The 18,144-nt window shown below is 42.8% G+C and overlaps 1 protein-coding gene across 1 annotated transcript in view; it reads right to left on the bottom strand.

The window, feature by feature from the left end:
• The window catches only part of CD7 (CD7 molecule), a 125,784-nt gene that overhangs the window by 90,407 nt on the left and 17,233 nt on the right, over positions 1-18,144 (bottom strand). Inside the window, exon 2 of the mRNA XM_069654623.1 lies at positions 3,695-4,045. Within this exon, the coding sequence (XP_069510724.1) occupies positions 3,695-4,045 (351 nt within the window). The remainder of the gene's footprint in view (positions 1-3,694; positions 4,046-18,144) is intronic.

Genomic DNA, 18,144 nt, shown 5'->3' with positions numbered 1-18,144 from the left:
TCATTTAACCCAGATACCCAGTTTCTTGTCACTTTAGATATAGAAGCTCTGTATACCAATATACACCAGACAGAGACATTACACATTGTAGAAAAAGTCCTTCAGGAGATAAATCCTCCCATTGAGATGCCAATATAGTTTATTCTACAACTAGCAGAAATAGCCCTTACAAAAAATGTCTTTCTGTATAAGGACCGTTTTTTCCAGCAATGCTCAGGCACCACAATGGGAGCCACCTTTGCCCCTCATTGGCTAATCTCTTTTTTGCACACTTTGAGGAAAAACACATCTATCTAGATACTAATCCTTTTTGATCCCAGGTCACTTTGTGGACCCGGTATATAGATGACGTTCTAGCCATTTTCACCAGTGATGAAACTTCCTTTGGTGAATACGTGATCTGGCTCAACTCTAGGAACAGATACTTGAAATGTACACACAGGATCACAAAAGATGTGATACAGTTCCTTGATGTCAAGATATGAGCAGAACATGGCAGATTGAGTACTTCGGTCTTTAGAAAACCTACAGACTGCAACTCGCTTTTGGAATACTCTAGTTTCATCCCAAAGGCCTGCCTGATAATCTGCTGTTTTTGCCAGTTTTTGCGGTATAGAAGGAACTGTTCTAGCCTTCAAGAGTATGATACTCAATCTCATGTCCTGACGAACTGGCTCCTGGAAAGAGGTTACCCAAAAAAGACAATTAACCAAGCGAGAAAACGGGCCAGGAACATCCCACGCGACATAACCCTGCAACAGCGGACCCGCCCGGAGGTCCCACAAACAATCAAAGCAGTATTCAGTTATGCAAACAAAATCAATTGTATCAAAAAAGAAGTCATCAAACTTTGGCCAATACTAAATGTGGGCTCAGTAAATCTGCCCGCACCGAGATTCGACATAAAAAAGAGAAATAATCTTTGAGATGCATTGATACATTCTTACCAACCACCTGAGAGCAATACACAGCAACCCACTCTCTGGGATACCGCAGCACCATTGGGACACTCCCTGTGCAATCAGTGCAATGTTTGCACCTTTACAAAATGTACCAAAACATTACAACTGGGCCAAAAAATCCTGTGGAGACAAAACTCATTAACTAATTGCAACACCTCCAATGTCATTTATATGATTAAATGTCCTTGCCAACTCCTGTATATTGGTATGACAAGTAGACCTGTCAAAAAAAGAATACAGGAACATATGTCTTGTATCAGGACTAACCGGGAAAATGCCCCCCCGGTTGGACATTTTCAACAGATGAGACATTAGGCTCAAGACATAGAATGGAACATCATTGAAAGGGTCAAGTGCCTTAGACGAAGGGGGAAATATTGTCAACATGCTCCTCAAACGTGAGCAAAACTGGATATTCCGTTTAAGAACAAACCAGAACGGACTTAATGATACTATACCCTGGCAGTCCTTATCAGTGTTAAATTAGACAAAACAGACAGATCAATGCCTACAACAGTAACACCCGCATAATGACCTAGTATGTAATGAAACCTTTGGGAAGGGCATATTTATAATATCTATACTGTCCACCCTGGGTTTTAACATCTAATCACCTATTTACCCATTCAGACTTTTCAATAATCATGCCTAGAGCATTAGCCCAACCCAACTGGGTGTTTAACAAAAAGATACAAAGAAATAAAAAGAGAGCTACATCCCTGTGGTTTAATAGCTCTCCCTAGCACCTTGTCCCTAATCAATACCGAATATATGAGATGCGTCCATTAGCTGATATTAAAAGTGTCTGGCACCAAGATCTGCCTGACTTCCGGGTATGACAAAGAGTCACAGTGCGCTAAACTGCATCTGCAGGTGATTCCCTTCACATGTGATTGAATTGTTTCTTTCAAGTACGACAATCTCCATTGAGAACCAGCATTTTCTGGCCACACGTGACACAGTCACGTGTTCTAATCACTATGACAACCAAGTAATCAAATCAGACACTGCCAGCGACGATCACGAAACCGTGCAACTACTCGGACCAGCGTTCTGTATGATGGGCACCTGATTCAACAAGTACTTTTTGATGTCCTTGACAATCCGTCTCTATGCCGCAGTAAAAAAGCTGGCCTGAACAACAGGGCCACGGGCATCGGATTCACTTTGTGCAACACTCAGTATGTTTGTTTTGTCCGAACGTTGTATGCTCAAAAAACAGGACACCTTACACTAATCTACCTATGACATGATGTCAATGTTCAACAGAAGGTAGATATCCGTATTATAGATGAACAACGGTTCTGATACAACATGGATATATATGCTTGTTCCGCATAACAAAACGGACATGATTATGAGCCTTTGAGATACCATAAACGTATCTTACAAAACTGCGTTAAACCATAAGGATGCAATTGACAGGACACCTCCTTTCTGCCCCCCCATGTAGAGCGTCACCATATGAAGATACCGACTCCATAGGACATGGGAATGCTTCCGTAAATAATTTACTTACATAATACGAATCTCACCTGGAGCCACCTCAAGGTTTGTGCCCTAATCCTTTAATCCTTTACTGCTACTCACTAGAGTAGATACTTTAAGAGATGACAGCTATAAGATCTGCCACGATACCGTACTTGCAAGAATTGCATGTAATAATTTGCATATTCTTTAGCCAATAACTTTGGAACTGCAGCAGTGAAGTGACCCTGGATTATGTTCCTTGTTTCCAGATTCCTTCTTGAGCTTCCCCAGTCCATGGCATTTGAAGAGTGGTAAAGTACATTATACTCAAGATTTCTGGTCACTGTGTGTAGATTGTACCAGAATCCTAGTGAAGATTGTCCTGATGAAAGTGGCTTTATCAACATCAGTTCCACTGAAACAGGTAGACAGACGGTTGTTGCTAGATCCAGGAGGCCAAAGCTTGCCTATCTATTTGTTGAGCAACCTTTTACCCTTCCACACTCCCTGTTTAGAAGAATTACTAAACAACAGTGAGTGAGGACGTGTTGTTTGTCTTCTGCCTTTTCCCAATAGGTGTTTGCCTTTCTTTAGACACACCTTTGTGATTAGGTTCTTCTTCTTGTGTTTTTTAACCCAAGTACTCCTAGGGTTATTCAAATAAACTACGGGCTATTAAATCACTATGTACCCACAATAGACTACTGATCATATGCCTTAGGTGTTCTTTTTTTAACACTTTTTTGCCTATCCATGCATTAATGCACATGGAAGAGTGTGGTCAAGGGATTGCAAAGGTTGAAGGAGTTAATAATTGTTAAAAACATCACTTTATTTCCTTATACTGTCCCTAGTAGATAAGCAGTAAACGCACGTGCAATCTGATATTAGGCACGTATTAGGCAGTATTAGCAAGAAAATCGCTCTTTCCTTTCTGTCTTTTCCAACTACCTTGTCTCTCTTGGAGACGGGGAACATCTCTGTGCTGTAGAGGAATAACTATAAGCAGATGTGTTCTGCCCTCGTGTTGTTTTAAACATTTTGAAGTAGCACCCACCCTCAGAGTGTGAAGGGCTGAGGACTGCACACATACGAACACCTGCAATATCTAAGGAGAGGGATAGGATCGCAATATTAAATAATGATAGTAGCTAACGCATCCCTGATTTATACGGCTTTCCACGAAGCACCAGCTTGAGCGGTCAGTAGGACAAATTCAATGTATTATGTTTTTTAAAGAGTCAATACAATCACTCTGTTACCTGTTACAATCAGCACCGTCCCTCCTCCACAGACATGGTCGGTGGGTATGTATTCTCCCACCACGCAGTCGCACAGGTAGAAATCAGAGTCGTCTTTCCGCAGATTGTGCAGTGTTATTGTCAAGTTTGCTGATGTTCCGGAGACATCAGCCCGATCAGAAAATTCATTTCCATCCCTGCTGAACAATTGAGACTTTTGGTTAAAGTACATCAGCTCCCTGTGGCGCCGTTTCACATTCATCCCGGACTGCTTCCCAGCCACAGTGGTCACGCAGGTTATCGTGATCGAAGCACCTTCACTGACGAAAATGAAGGTGGGCGATTGGTTGATTTTCACTTCACAGCCTTCCCCTAAAGAAACAGAGACCGACAAAAAAAACAAAAAAAAATTAATTATGTACCCAGATATGGAAAATTGCTTCTGCATTTTATTCTGACTCATGTAATAAAATGAAATTGTTGATGTATAGCCTCCGCTCTCCCCCTGCCCCCGCCATTTTGGTTGCCCATTTGTGTGTAACTCTAAGAAAAGGGGGAGGTTTTGCGTAATTGTATCATATAGGGGAAGGTAAGTACCCTGTGGTGTTGAGGAGTGCATGCCAGAAGTACACAAGTTCTGAGTTCCAGCCTGATTCTATGATATTTGTGATGATGACACTTGGGTGGTTGCTCTATCCAGAGGGCAGATGTCGTGATTTTACACAGTACAGTATGTTGGCCTCTGATTCAGGTTTGTGGTGTGATGAACCTTAAGGTGGGAGCTTTGCAATAGGTTAGTGTCACGCTGGGGGGTCTAAAGTTGCCACATGCGATGTTGTCTGTGTGTGTAGTGTAACGTGCTAAGGGAGGCCCGTCAGAATTTGGAGGTAGGGACTGGGGTTAACGAGGGCTCATGTTGTAGAGTTGTGTAGTAAACTGACCCATGTGAGTTCCCGTCTCTTGTCAAACCGCGAGTGGCGATTGTTTCGTGTTGCTATACATTGTCATTTATCTTAACATGTACCTCGCAACCTATGTTATTTTAAGGTGCGGCTGAGCTTCAGTATTGAAAAAGCAGAGAACACCACAACAGGGTTCTGGCATACAGAAACTAGTCGTGCAAAAGGTGCACCAGTTTTTCAGTGAAGGGACATTTCTGAACAACCAGTGAAGTGGCACAAGTGGCAAGGTGGAAAGAAGTTAGCCAACCATCCATTTCCTCAGTGGCTGGCAATCTTCCCCTGCCATCTCTGAATGTGTCATCTCTTCCCAAACATCCGTCTATACCCCTATGCCTACTTCCTCATCCTCAACCAGTGAGAGTATGGATGGGTGGGTTTATGGGTAAGACTGAGAGGGCTGAATAGTTCACTGTTTCATCTGCATTTCACCATTCTCCCGCCCTGAGCCAAGTGTGTTATGCCAGTGTGTTATTCAAACTTCCCACTGACACCCTTGCACCCTACTTCATCCCTGACTGCCTCTCTCCCATCCAGGCCTCATGCACTGCCAATGTCCTCTGCTTCAATGCCAGCAAAACCAGAGATTCTCCCTATTGGGTCCCCTGCACTATACTTCTTACATGCACTCTATCCTTCATCCATGGGCACCCGCTCACCCCCTCCACTGTGGCAAGGAATCTCTGAGCCATCTTCGACTCCTCCCTTTCCTTTATCGCTCATATTCAGGACATTGTCAAGAAGTACCACTTTCAGCTCTTCCTTCTCAAAGGGATTTTACCATTCCTCACCTTCCCCCAGAGACTCAATGTTACCCGTGCTCTGGTTCTCTCCAGGCTAGACTACTGCAATAGTCTCCTCCTTAATCTTCCTTCCTCAACCTTGTGACCCCTCCAGCAACCCAGAATAGGGCAGCAAGACTTATCCTTGGCCTCAAGCCCAATCTCTCCTGCCCTACAAAGCCTTCACTGGCTCCCGGTTGTATCACAGATAAAATTCAAATCCCTCTGTATCATACACAAGGCTATCTGAGGCCAGTGACCACTCTATCTTCAATGCTTCCTGACCAAATACTCTCCTTCTAGAATCCTCTGTTCCTCTGGGACCAACTTTCTGCGTGTTATGGGCTTTGCTAAAAAGAGAGCCAGTGGGTGATCACTTTCCTCGGCTGTTTCCTCCTGTGGAACAGCCTCCCTTTCCCTCTGCATCTTGAGCAAGACCTCCTTAAGTTCAGAGAAAGCCTCAAGACCTTCGTATTTACCTCATCCTTCTCCTCCTCTCTTCCCTGCTAATCTTACAGCAGCGTGACTGATGAGCAGAGGCCTTATGTGTCCACGGGGCCATGAACTCCCCAAATCTCTCATCCCAGCCACAGTCTTTCTACTGCACTTACTTGGGTCACCCAATCATCGGTCATTGCACTTACATTCTTCTCCTCTTAGCACTTACCCTGAGCACATCTCCATGAGCATCATAGCACCTTATCCCTCACCCATCTCCCCTCTGCTCTTGCACCTTGTGAGTGTTCAGAAGATACAGTAGGTTTGTCCCCCCTTCCCTTTATTCTAATTATTTGTTTACTATTAATGCAATTATTTGTCCTTTTCTGTAATTCATTGTTCCCTGTCCCCACCCTGTTTTGCCCTGTATGCGCTTTGAAACAATTTAGCTAATTGTATAAGCACCTAACAAGTGACCAATAAATAAATAAATAAATAAATGGGGTCAGGCTGTCATGCAGGAGATGCCTGGTGAGTGAAGTGTAGTGACTTCCAGGACATGTCCATTAGGCATGGCTTTCAGGAATTGTGCATGTGGTGAACATTGAGTGTAATATTGTTCCAATTCTGTCGAGGCAAATCAAGGTATTTTTCCAAGATTCTTTGTCATTTGGCAAACGCAAAATAAAATCATTAATCCCCACGTCAGAATACACTATGCAGATGTGCTTTAACCAAAATCCATACTTTTAAATACTACAGTCTTCGTAGTGTCGTGTGCCAGTGCAATACAAGACCTGGAAACAGAGCCTGCACTTTCAGATTTAGACTCACCACAATGCATATTCTGGTCTAATATGTGGCCTGCAACCAGAATCAGAACTTTTCAGCATGATATTTGTCAAGGTGCCTCGTGCCTGTCTACTTGATGACCTCCAATAGGCATGTGCACTCTTTTGTCAATACTACCTCCACCACCATACATGATGCTGATCGGTTCAAAGATTTGGAACCAGAATGTGCAGTTTTGAACATCTGTGAAGCTGCGTTGTAGACTATTGTGCACACAAGCATGACTTTTCCCACACTGCACTGCGCTGTTTTATTGAAAGGCCTCGGATAGCAATAGGATTTCTTCAGCCTTACTGATGCTTTCATGCTGTATACCATACAGCAGAAACAAAGTCTTTCAAGAAGCCGCCTACTGATCTACTGGGAACTAAGGAAATTCAGCCTGCACTACTAATGTTTTCCAGAACTGGATTCAAACGGTACTCGAGTAAATCATCAACTGTAGGAGGAGTGAACGTCTGCGCAGGTGCCATCAGCTTGTTGGAGGATTAAGCAATCACAGTGGATCCAATGCAGCACAGAGGTTTAAGTCATCGTCTCCAGGAGTTGATTGTGCCTTTTGAGTCTCTGTCAAAGCATCTCAAGGATTTAGATTTAGTCTTGTATTTGAAAATCTGTTTGCATCATTCTCTCCTTGCAAGCATGGGTTTGCTGGCTTCGTCCTTCTAAAAGGGTTTGTTACGCAGAGAAGATTGCCAGGGGACTCATAAGACGACGATGCATGAATACAAAGGTTAATTGTGCTGTACACTAGGGTAGGAGTAAAAGGGCAGACCTAGATGGCACACGTCTCCAAGATCAGAGTGAGGGCAAGAGAACAGATAGGGGAGTGGAAATTCACAAAGCTCAAAGTCAGTAACGTTTAGGGTTGTCCCCCTGGGATAAAGTTCATCCAAGGTGTGAAGTTAAAGGCTCGACAAAACACAGCCGCTCACAGTTTATGTCAAGATAGTTTCTCTTCGACACAATGAATGGATTTTTCCCAGTTCTTTTGGGTCTGGTGCCTGAAAAACAGGACACAAACAAAAGAAAACATCATATCTATTTTGGTTCTTGGGGTCTTTGTTCCAGAGGTATACACTAATGTCTGATTCCTTGGGCCTTGGCCCTTAGGTGACTTGGTCAAGTCTGATCCTCCAGGACCATTCTGTTCCCCTAACATCAACAGTTTATTTCTTCTCCTGTTGTTGTGGGTTAAATACCAGGTTAACATCATTATAGCTACTCATCAAAGGCAATCTCTCTGATCTCTTGCTCTTCGTAGGCTTCCATCTTGTAGGGCCCCCTCCTAGAATTCGTTTTTCGTTCTCTGATGTACATGATTATGCTGTGAATTTTTCCAGACAATTTAAAGAAAGCAGTGTCTCCTAATGAAGGATATACGCAAACGTGCCAAATTATTGTAGGACACCACATGTGAAAGAATCACATTTTTGAGAATTTATATTGAATTAAAAATCTCCTTTTTTGTCAACCACCAGAACATTCTATTACCGATATAAGTGTCTCACATTCTTGGAATGTGTTGAATTGATGATGATGGCCAGGGCAATATATGTAATGTAATATATGTATATTAACATATGAATTATGTTATGTCTGTAAGCAAAAATATATTAGCACTCTTGAAGAGGGCACTGGCCAATCAGGATGCTTGTAATGTAGGCGTGTTACTCCGGTGTAAGTGCACGTTGCGTGCAGCTGAGTGCTGTGGGCTAGCAGCCCCTTCCCTTCCTCGCTCCTCCTTACATTCCATGTTTCCCCTCACCTTAGGAACAATATAAATGCTCAGAGTGTTAAATAGAAAAAAAGAAACTCACTTTGCGGTTCGGCATGTCACAGCACCGTAATCTACCAGGTCCATTTCCTTGTTGATAAAATGACAGTCATAGAAAACGGACTTGCAAACTGTGGTGCCACGTGCGCCGTGCAGCAATGCAATGTCATTTATTTAGGTTTTTTTAAACATCAATAGCACTCGTGTAGGAAAGTACACATGGGCAAATTGCCTTAATGACGATGAACCCAGGCATACAAGGTGGTAATGTCCAGGGGCCCTCGTTAAAGGCACGAGTGATAAACTCAGGCTGCATTCTGTTACCACCTGGTAGGCACTAGGTTCTTCATCACTATGGGTTTTTTAGCACCCGGGGTGGTGGAGCCAACCATCAGGTTGCTCGGATCACAGGCTGAAACAAACAATTCCAAACACGTTGCAAGCACCCAGATGGCTGCTTCCCTGCCATCTTAACCCAACCCTCACCCTCTTCCAGCTCCACTATGGCCATCTTGGGTAAGTATTTTGTTTGAAAGAACGGGATGTGGCAAGGTGTCCCATTCATTCAAACACGACTGGGCTCCGAATTGAAAACCTGGGGTCCTAATAGCAATAATACCCGATCTGCTGGAACGGATTAGGAGGTCACGCTGCTTGAGCCAATCGTTAAGGTCCCCGCAGCACTCAGTCCTATAACTTGGGCCCTGGACATTAACATCCGATCCGTCCTGGCGGATGGGGTTTAATTGCTATAATGTTAAATGTAGGTAAATCACTCGGATATCATTAGATTTAAAAAAATCAATTTAATTTGAACAAAATTGATTATGTGATTGTTTTTTTAAAATAGTTTTTTCAACAGTACTGTTTTGGTTGATAATTTCTTAGGGTGTTTTCCAGAGCGCTTGCTACACTGTTTCTGCAGAGCTGGTCTATAGGACTCTTCGCTGCCTTGATATTTTGTAGTGACTTTAGGCTGTCAGTCACTAAGTGTAGGCACACTTTGGACATGAATGATGGTGTTTGCAACTTGAGGTGTCAGAAGCAGCCATTTATGCTCCACTCGTCACTGTTTTCCCACGGTGCGGCTTGACACTACGAGGTCTTTTACTCGAACCTAACCATGTCACAGCGAACCAGCTGGTTTGCTGGAAGTAAGAGCTGAGCGGAGCAGTACCGAAAAAGAGTGGCGACAGTGGCAAGCTGTTAGCGCTGAACAGTGCTAACAAGTGTAATGTTCCCAGGGGCTCCCAGGGGACTGTGGAGATCCTTGTGGAGAATATTGTGGAGATTGGCACTATAATGCTGTGAGGCATTCTTGGAGCAGGTGCAGGTGAGCAGGAGAGACCCACTCCTTAGGGGGCAACGGTGCTGCTGCTGAAGTGTATTTCAGCTGTGTATCACTGGAGGATATACAGTAGGCCCCCACTTGCTTATTTGGGTGTCCGGTCAAATGGTCGAAAATAAAAGATCGAATGACCATTTGATCGAAAGTCAAATGGTCGAAAAAAAAATGGTCGAATTTTTTTATTTCTTTATTTATATATTCTTTTCGTTTTGTTAAAAAAAATTGACCATTTTTTCGACCATTTGACTCTCGATCAAATGGCGTTCGATCATTTGGTTTTTGACCAAATGACCTACAACCGCTTGTTTGCCTGGGCTGAATATCCCCTGATCTCCCTTTTCATCTAGCAGCCAGTATTTAACTATAATAAGTTATAACAGTAGTGCTGAGTATCGGGTGTGACTTGACCTTTGTCTGTAGCTTATTTGGCTCCTGTCTTGGAGATATCTCCACATTCAAACACATTCACACATTTACTGTTCAGTAGAGCTGGGGGTGTCCCACAGCACTTTACGATGAGTAGCAGCACCCTTGCGATGGATGGGGATGCAGATTAATACTCTCACATCAAATCAATAATGAAAACTCGTTAGTTTGGCAAAGGGAGTCCGTTTAATGACAAGTACAAAAAACTGGGAGTTTATGAATATCAGCAATCGCTCGATCTTCCTTCTCGCTTCAACTCCACTTAATTTCATTAAAAACACATAATTTATACTAAAAACTCATCATCACTGACGTGTAATATCTCAAAACTTAGCATGCAACTTGATCGGTTCTAGGAAGGTAACTTTAATATAGGTATTATGTCTGTATAAGGTAACGAAGTGAGGGGATTGGATAAACAGTGTCAGGTGGGGCATCCAAGCCCTACCTTAAAAATGGCTACTGTAGATGTCACTAAAAGTACAAAGTCTCATTGGTTCTACTAACTATAGGACCCTAGATTACTTGGTCCACTATAATTGGATTGGCATCAACCCCACTCATAACTTTCCACTAGCTTAGCAGCATGCAGAATAGTCGGACAGGTGCAGGGAGTTCGTCTGCACCCCCTGCCTCCCTCCAATTATTGCAACAATCAATCATCACTTCAGTGGTCATGCTTCTTGGTCTGGAAAATTTAAGGCATCTGGGCATGGCACAAGTCCATGCGTAGGTGTGAAAGAGTCATCCCTTCTGCTTGCTCGGTCACGTGATTTCGACACAGTGAAATTGTCTTATTCTTCATGCAATTCGTACATTTGATTTCATTTTGCCAGCCATCTGCCTCTGTGGCTTATCTTGACCTTCCAGAACAGGATACTCTGTTCTTCTCTTCATTAATTGTATCTACTGTGGGTATATTTCAGCCGATGCGACATTGGCTTCTTGGCATGACTTGCCTTTGTCTGAGTTTGTCTCTGTCTTTAATTCTCGATTTGCTTGCTGCGAGGCTCTCCTCTTGAGACCTTTAATAACCTTTGGTTAATTCTGCTCTTGTACATAGTGGAAGTATACTTGTATAAAGTGCTCCTTTTGAGGTAGATATATATAGGTGGCGCTTGCCGCAATCTATCTTACTACTAAGCTTAAGCAAGCCTCACAATTTTCTTAGCTTCTTGCGGTTACTGTGCATATGTACACATGTAAAGTGGTTGAATATCCTCATCACGCTTATGGCATACATTTCTAACATTTGACATCACTTATTTCACTTTAGATTCGGGATCTCACAAATCCCTTCATCTGCTTCCCTAGGCATGGGATACTATTGTGGTTTGTGTAAAATTGCTCCTGGTTTCAATATAATCTTTACTTCTCCTACTCCTTTTAACAAGCCTATGTCATAGAGGCCTGTGGTCCATACTGAGACAGGCACCTGGGCCATGTCATCATCAAAATATTCAGGACGTTTTTGTGCCAGCATCATTTTCTGGAGCACTTCTCTTGTGATCTTTCTCACCCAGAAAACGAGATTTACCTCAACTGATGTTTCATCTACACCTGTTTGTTCGCCAAGCAGATCGTCATCAGTGACGTCAGTCAATCTGTACTTTTCCTCAATGGCGATTACTGTGCACCATTGTCTACCTTTGTCATCACAACCATCAACCAAAGCCATTTTTCCTTGCACTATGGCTGTGTGTATTGCCAAGAGAAACACTTGTCCCGTTTCCTCGTGCATAGATATTCTTGGCCTAAACAGAAACTCATCTGGGGTTCTCATGGTTTTGCCTACAAGGCCTGGTAGCCCTGCCATTAATATGCGTATTCCATATGCAAATATTTCTGGTTCCAATAGAACTGCTCTCATGGCTGATTGTCCTGTGTATGCTCTAATCATTTCGCATACGTTCAAATAATGCATTTCTGGAGTAGAACATACTATACCCTTCTCCGTGAACAAGATTGTCATGTTTAACTTCGTCATTAGGCCTTGTCCCAATACATTTACTGGGGTTTGCCTTGAATATGGTAGTGGCACATTCATGTCACATTCTCCTATAGAGAATGGAAGTTCTTTTGTAAAAGGAACATGACTGGTTGCTCCTGTGAAGCCTTGAGTATTTATGGCATCGCCGGACAAGGAAAGCTTGCCTTCACGTATGCACAAGAGTGTTGCACCTGTGTCAACTGAGAAGGAATATTCTTTATGCCCTATAACGACATCTACCCTTGGTTCCTCATGAGGGTCTGCTGTCACTGATAGGATAGAACACATCAGGTTTCCCAGTGAGCTTTCCTAATCCATATAAAACTTTGTCCCATGCTGCGTGTATGAACTTCCTCCATCACCAGTGTTGGCTCTTATTCCAGTGTTCAATGCCTGCCCTGCACTTGTTGTCTGTGACTGTTGCATTGGTGACTATTGAGACTGTCCTTGTGGAAAATGTATCAAGTTCTGAGGTTGCAAGCTTTGCTCTGCTCCTGGCGCTTGCTGTTGCACTGTGTGATTTTGTGCAACTCCATTTCCACCCTGCTGTAAAAACACAGGTGGATTCACCATTCCTATTCTAGTTCCTTGATCATTTTGCACCATGCCTTGACTTCTGCATGTGCGTGCTAGATGCCATGTCATCCCACACGTCCAACATATAGGCAGTGGTCTGATTATTTGCCCATTTGACATATCGTGATTGCCATTTTGCATGTTTTGAAAACCCCCTGATTACCTTGGAAACCTCCCTAAATACTCTGCCTTCCTCTTCCTCAAAAGCCTCTCCCTCTGGGGTAAAACCCATTACTGCCCTGATTACCCTGCTGTTGATTATTGACCTGCTGTATGTTCGATATGTCTGTGCTAGTTATCATTGCCCCTTCAATGGCATAGTTTGACAATTTTTTCTGCACTCATTTTGCCTCTTCAGCTTTTCGTGCAGGCTCTTTTTCTAGCAGCCTGCAATAGTGAGCTATGGTCAATTGTATTTCTGACGACGGTTTGGCCTCGATCCCTACCAATTCGTTGAGCTGCTTCTGTACCTGTTCTGGCAGCTCTTGGCATAGTATATGGTAAATCACGGGTATAGATTTCGCCCAAGATTCCCGCGTTTCAAGTACCCACGATGCTTGGAAATTCTGGATGTAAAGCAAAGGATCCTCTGACTCTTTCATTTTTCATGTCATTATAGCTCCCATGTCAGAAGTATCCGGGTATAGCAATCATAATGCTTTCCATACTGCAGCTCTGCAATTGTTAAATGGAGCTCCATCATGTGCAGTATTAACTGTAGTCACGCCAGTATAACCTGCTCGTGTCCACACATCGTCAGCTCTCTCACCAAGTATGGTGGTTAAAAGACCCTTAATATCCCCTATAGATAACGTATTGCCTCCCGTCATCTATTCTAGCTCATGTATCCACTTTCCGGCTCCCGATGTCAACATTGGAAGCTTATTTTCAGATTTTCTTGATCCATGTGTGGCCAGGGTATATACTGTGGCCTTGTTCCTCCTTTCTCGAGCAACAGGAATTGTAACACATGGTACTCCTTTTCCTCCCTCATCATTTTTCTATCCACTGCAGGGGTAATAGTCCCGCAGCGCCGTCTACCTGGCAATGTCCTTAGTCTGCTCACGTATGGTGGTGGAGACACCCCCTTCTGACCACAAGATACTCATTTGTGTCATTTCGATTGTGTGGCTGACTCTGATACCTTAGGTGCAGACTCGCTAGAATCTGATCATCTTATTCCCTTTCCCCTCGAGAAGCATTTTTCGCGTCTTCTCTCGTCTTCCTTTTCTTCATATTCCTCTCTTTCTGCGCTGATATTGTCTGTGCCCAACTCGTGTAACTCCTCTCATCTTCCTCATTCCTATTTAGTGTCAACCTATCTAAGGAGAGCTCTCTATTTCTGCTACTTCAGGAGGTGTCCTCAGTGTCATACAACTGAGTGCTCTCAAGACACTCGTCCTTTTCTCTCCCTTGGGGGTCACTGTTCTAGCCCCATTTAGTCACATATTCTATCAATGGTTTCCCGGATGCTTCTGGTGTTGAATTCATATTCAATATTTGCCCTAGATGTGCCTGGTACTGAATCGTACTCAGGAAAGAATTCTTCTATGTCCTCCCAGTCTACTACTGGATTGGGTTTTGTAACCTCTCTTTCCAGATATTCAAGATCCCGTACACTCTATCTTTGCTTACGTTCTTGTCGTCATCGAACTCTCTGCGCTTCCTCGATTCCTCTCTGATCCTATCTTCTTCCAGCTTCTTCGCATCTCTACATTCATTTGCCCTTCGTATTTCCTCATTCCTTCGTCTTTTTATTCTCTTCGACCGTATCTTTTGTTCTTCTTCTATTCTTCATTGTTCTTGCCTGTCCTGATCATTACCTGCTCTTGGCTTATGATCGCATTTCTTTTATTGCTCTTCGCAATACAACTGCTCTCGCCTCTGTCTATCTTTTTTCCTAATTCTTTCGTCTCTGAATCATTTTTCCTTTTCCTTCTCTTGTCTTTTTGAATCATCTGACTCTCACTTTTGTCTCACGTCTTCAATGCCTTCACCATCGAGTTTCAATAAAATCTGACCTCCCATTCATTTGTTCTGTGTGAATGCCATCTCATCAGTTCTGTCCTCATCTCCTTTCCATCTCTTTCCCTCTCTACTCATATCTAGAGATGTACTTGCTTGTGCTTGATCTCCTTTTTCTTTCTCATGCCTCTCCTTGTCCATTGGGACTTTGGAGGTGATATCTCTATCTCTGTCTTTCTCTGTGCTTTCGTCACTACTTTGCGTAGGTGACTCATATGCCGGGTTACTATATCCCATGGCTGCTTTAAGTTCCCTCAACAGATATAATCCTTCGTCTTTACTGGCTTCACTTTTTGTTTCATAAGGGGCGGGTGGTGCGGAAGGGTTTCACCCCCCTCTGTGTATATGTTAATTATCCAATCTAACGGCCGCTCCTCCACCTTATCCTCTTGGTACATCTTCCAAAACTCTACACTAGCTAGGCATTTATCTAACTTTTTCCGGTGTATATGGCATAAAAATATGTCGTCATGTGTTGCAGCACCGTTTTAGATAGCAATCCACCCTAGGGCCATGGCATAAACATTTTGTGGGCAGTTCCTTTAATACATTCTGCACTGTACTTCTTCAACTTAGGTGCATGTTTTGGCAACTGTTTGCACAAGTGTATTTCCATGCTTAAAATTATTTATCTTCTCCTCATACAACACTTTATTACGTTTCACGTTTCTTAAACTCAATCAATAATATGAGCGAGCACTAATCGTTGCAAGCTCCAATCCAGTTTTTTCACAAGAAATGTCTTTTTACTTTTTCAAACAACAACCATCAATTCATGTTATTCAACATCCTATCTATACAATCGTGTAATTTTCATGCTGTTTCCCCCAAAAATGTTCTTACCTCGTGACATCAGAGGCAAAAAAATAAATAAGACAGATGTAACAGACTAGACAGACTCCGGCAGGCTACACAAATCTCATGCCCCTATCATTTACTCCAACATGGAGTGTAAGCCCATTTCCTTCAGATCGCCTCTTTCATCGATTCTGGTCTCCTACTGCGCCCTATTCATTCAGGACTTTAAATACAGGCTTCTTCTAACTGCTATATTAAAGCATAGGGATTTGGGCGTATCTTCTCTCTGCTCGGGTAACCTCCTGGCATCCTCTATGCTCGGGTAACCTCCTGGTATCTTTATCTATTGTTCGGCCACCCTCGAGTCAACATCTCTTCCCCATATATATATATATATATACATTCTACTCTTACTCTGATGTTATTTTTGTCCCACCTCCATCCATTACCTTCCCTTACTTGTTCTAAGGCATGCAACTGTTTGCCAAAATATTTAGTCTTTTTCACTCACTGTTCACATTTTTTCCTCTCTGGATGCTCGGTATCACCGCCTTCGTTACCGCGTCTCCTTGCTTTTCGCTCGATTAGCTGCTTGCAGAAGTGGGGTGAGGTTCGTGGAGGAAAGCACAGGTTCCTTCAGACATCAACCTGTAGGTTTTGCACTTTAAATTAACCACTATCTACGGGGAACCTCTCGGTCTACTTAGCCGGATGGCAAAGGACTCGTGATATTGCCATGGACCTAGAGTTACTTATGTCAACGATCAATGGGTGTCTTATCTAATCGATAACCATCCATCTCTGCTACCAAGTGGGCACTGGGACCCCAGCTGGCCCATAGAGCTGGGGGTGCCCCAGAGCATTTTAAGATGAGTAGCAGCACCCTCGAGATGGATGGGGATGCAGATTAATACTCTCGCATCAAATCAATAATGACAACTCGATAGTTTGGCAAAAGGAGTCCGTTTAATGACAAGTACAAAAAACGGGGAGTTTATGAATATCAGCAATCGCTCAATCTTCCTTCTCGCTTCAACTCCACTTAATTTCATTAAAAAAAAACATCATTTATACTAAAAATTTGTCATCACTGACGTGTAATATCTCAAAATTTAGCATGCAACTTGATTGGTTCTAGGAAGGTAACTTTAATATAGGTGTTATATCTGTATATGGTAACGAAGTGAGGGGATCAGATAAATAGTGTCAAGTGGGGCATCTAAGCCATTCCTTAAAGATGGCTACTGTAGACGTCACTAAAAGTACGACACCTCATTGGTTCTACTAACTATAGGAGCCTGGATTACTTGGTCCACTATGATTGGGTTGGCATCAACCCCTCTCATACGTTTCCACTATCTTAGCAGCATGCCGAATAGTCGGACAGGTGCAGGGAGTTTGTCTGCACCCCCACACTCCCTCCAAATATTGCAACAATCAATCATCACGTCAGTGGTCATGTGTCAATTATTTCTTTGTATTTTGGCCTCGAGACTGCTTCTTGGTCTGGAAAAGTTAAGGCTACTCTGTTCTTCTCTCATTTATTGTATCTAGTGTGGGTATATTTCAGCCGATACGACATTGGCTTCTTGGCATGACTTGTCTTCGTCTGAGTTTGTCTCTGTCTTTAATTCTCGATTTGCTTGCTGCGAGGCTCTCCTCTTGAGACCTTTAATAACCTTTGGTTAATTCTGCTCTTGTGCATAGTGGAAGTATACTTGTATAAAGTGCTCCTTTTGAGGTAGATATGTATAGGTGGCGCTTGCCGCAATTTATCTTACTACTAAGCTTAAGCAAGCCTCACAATTTTCTTAGCTGCTTGCGGTTACTGTGCATATGTACATGTGTAAAATGGTTGAATATCCTCATCACGCTCATGGCATAAGTTTCTAACATTTGACATCACTTATTTCACTTTAGATTCGGGATATCACCTATCCATGGTGTTTTCGTCTGTTTTCATCATTCACAGTTCATCATATCTTCTATTTGTGAGTCAGTCCAGGTTCTTGTGATGTCAACATTTGTCTTCTTTTAGTATCATTTTGTCTTCTTCAGGTATTGCATGTTGACACTCGTCATTCTGTCTCATTTGTCGGTATGATTTTCTCAATGGGTACCTCACTATCCAGGTTTTCTTAGGTGTCGGTACTTCAATATGTGCTGTCAGTATGATAGGTACTGGACAGAGCCCCACTGCGGCTCTCTGCTGGTTTATTTGCTCATCATACGTCACATATTTAGGCGTGAATGTTCCTGGTACTTCAAAATGGGCGGTAGGGGTGCAAATCGGGCTTGGGACCTCCTTTACACTTGGGCCCTGGCCATTAACATCCGATCCGGCCTGGCGGATGGGGTTTAATTGCTATAATGTTAAATGTAGGTAAATCACTCGGATATCATTAGATTTTAAAAAAATCTATTTAATTTTAACAAAATTGATTATATGACAGTTTTTTAAATCGTTTTTTCAACAGTACTGTTTTGTTTGATAATTTAA

The sequence above is a fragment of the Ambystoma mexicanum genome, chromosome 3q, assembly GCF_040938575.1.
Source record: "Ambystoma mexicanum isolate Mex_15411 chromosome 3q, UKY_AmexF1_1, whole genome shotgun sequence".
NCBI classification, from domain to species: domain Eukaryota; kingdom Metazoa; phylum Chordata; class Amphibia; order Caudata; family Ambystomatidae; genus Ambystoma; species Ambystoma mexicanum.
This window is presented reverse-complemented; position numbering and strand designations above follow the sequence as displayed.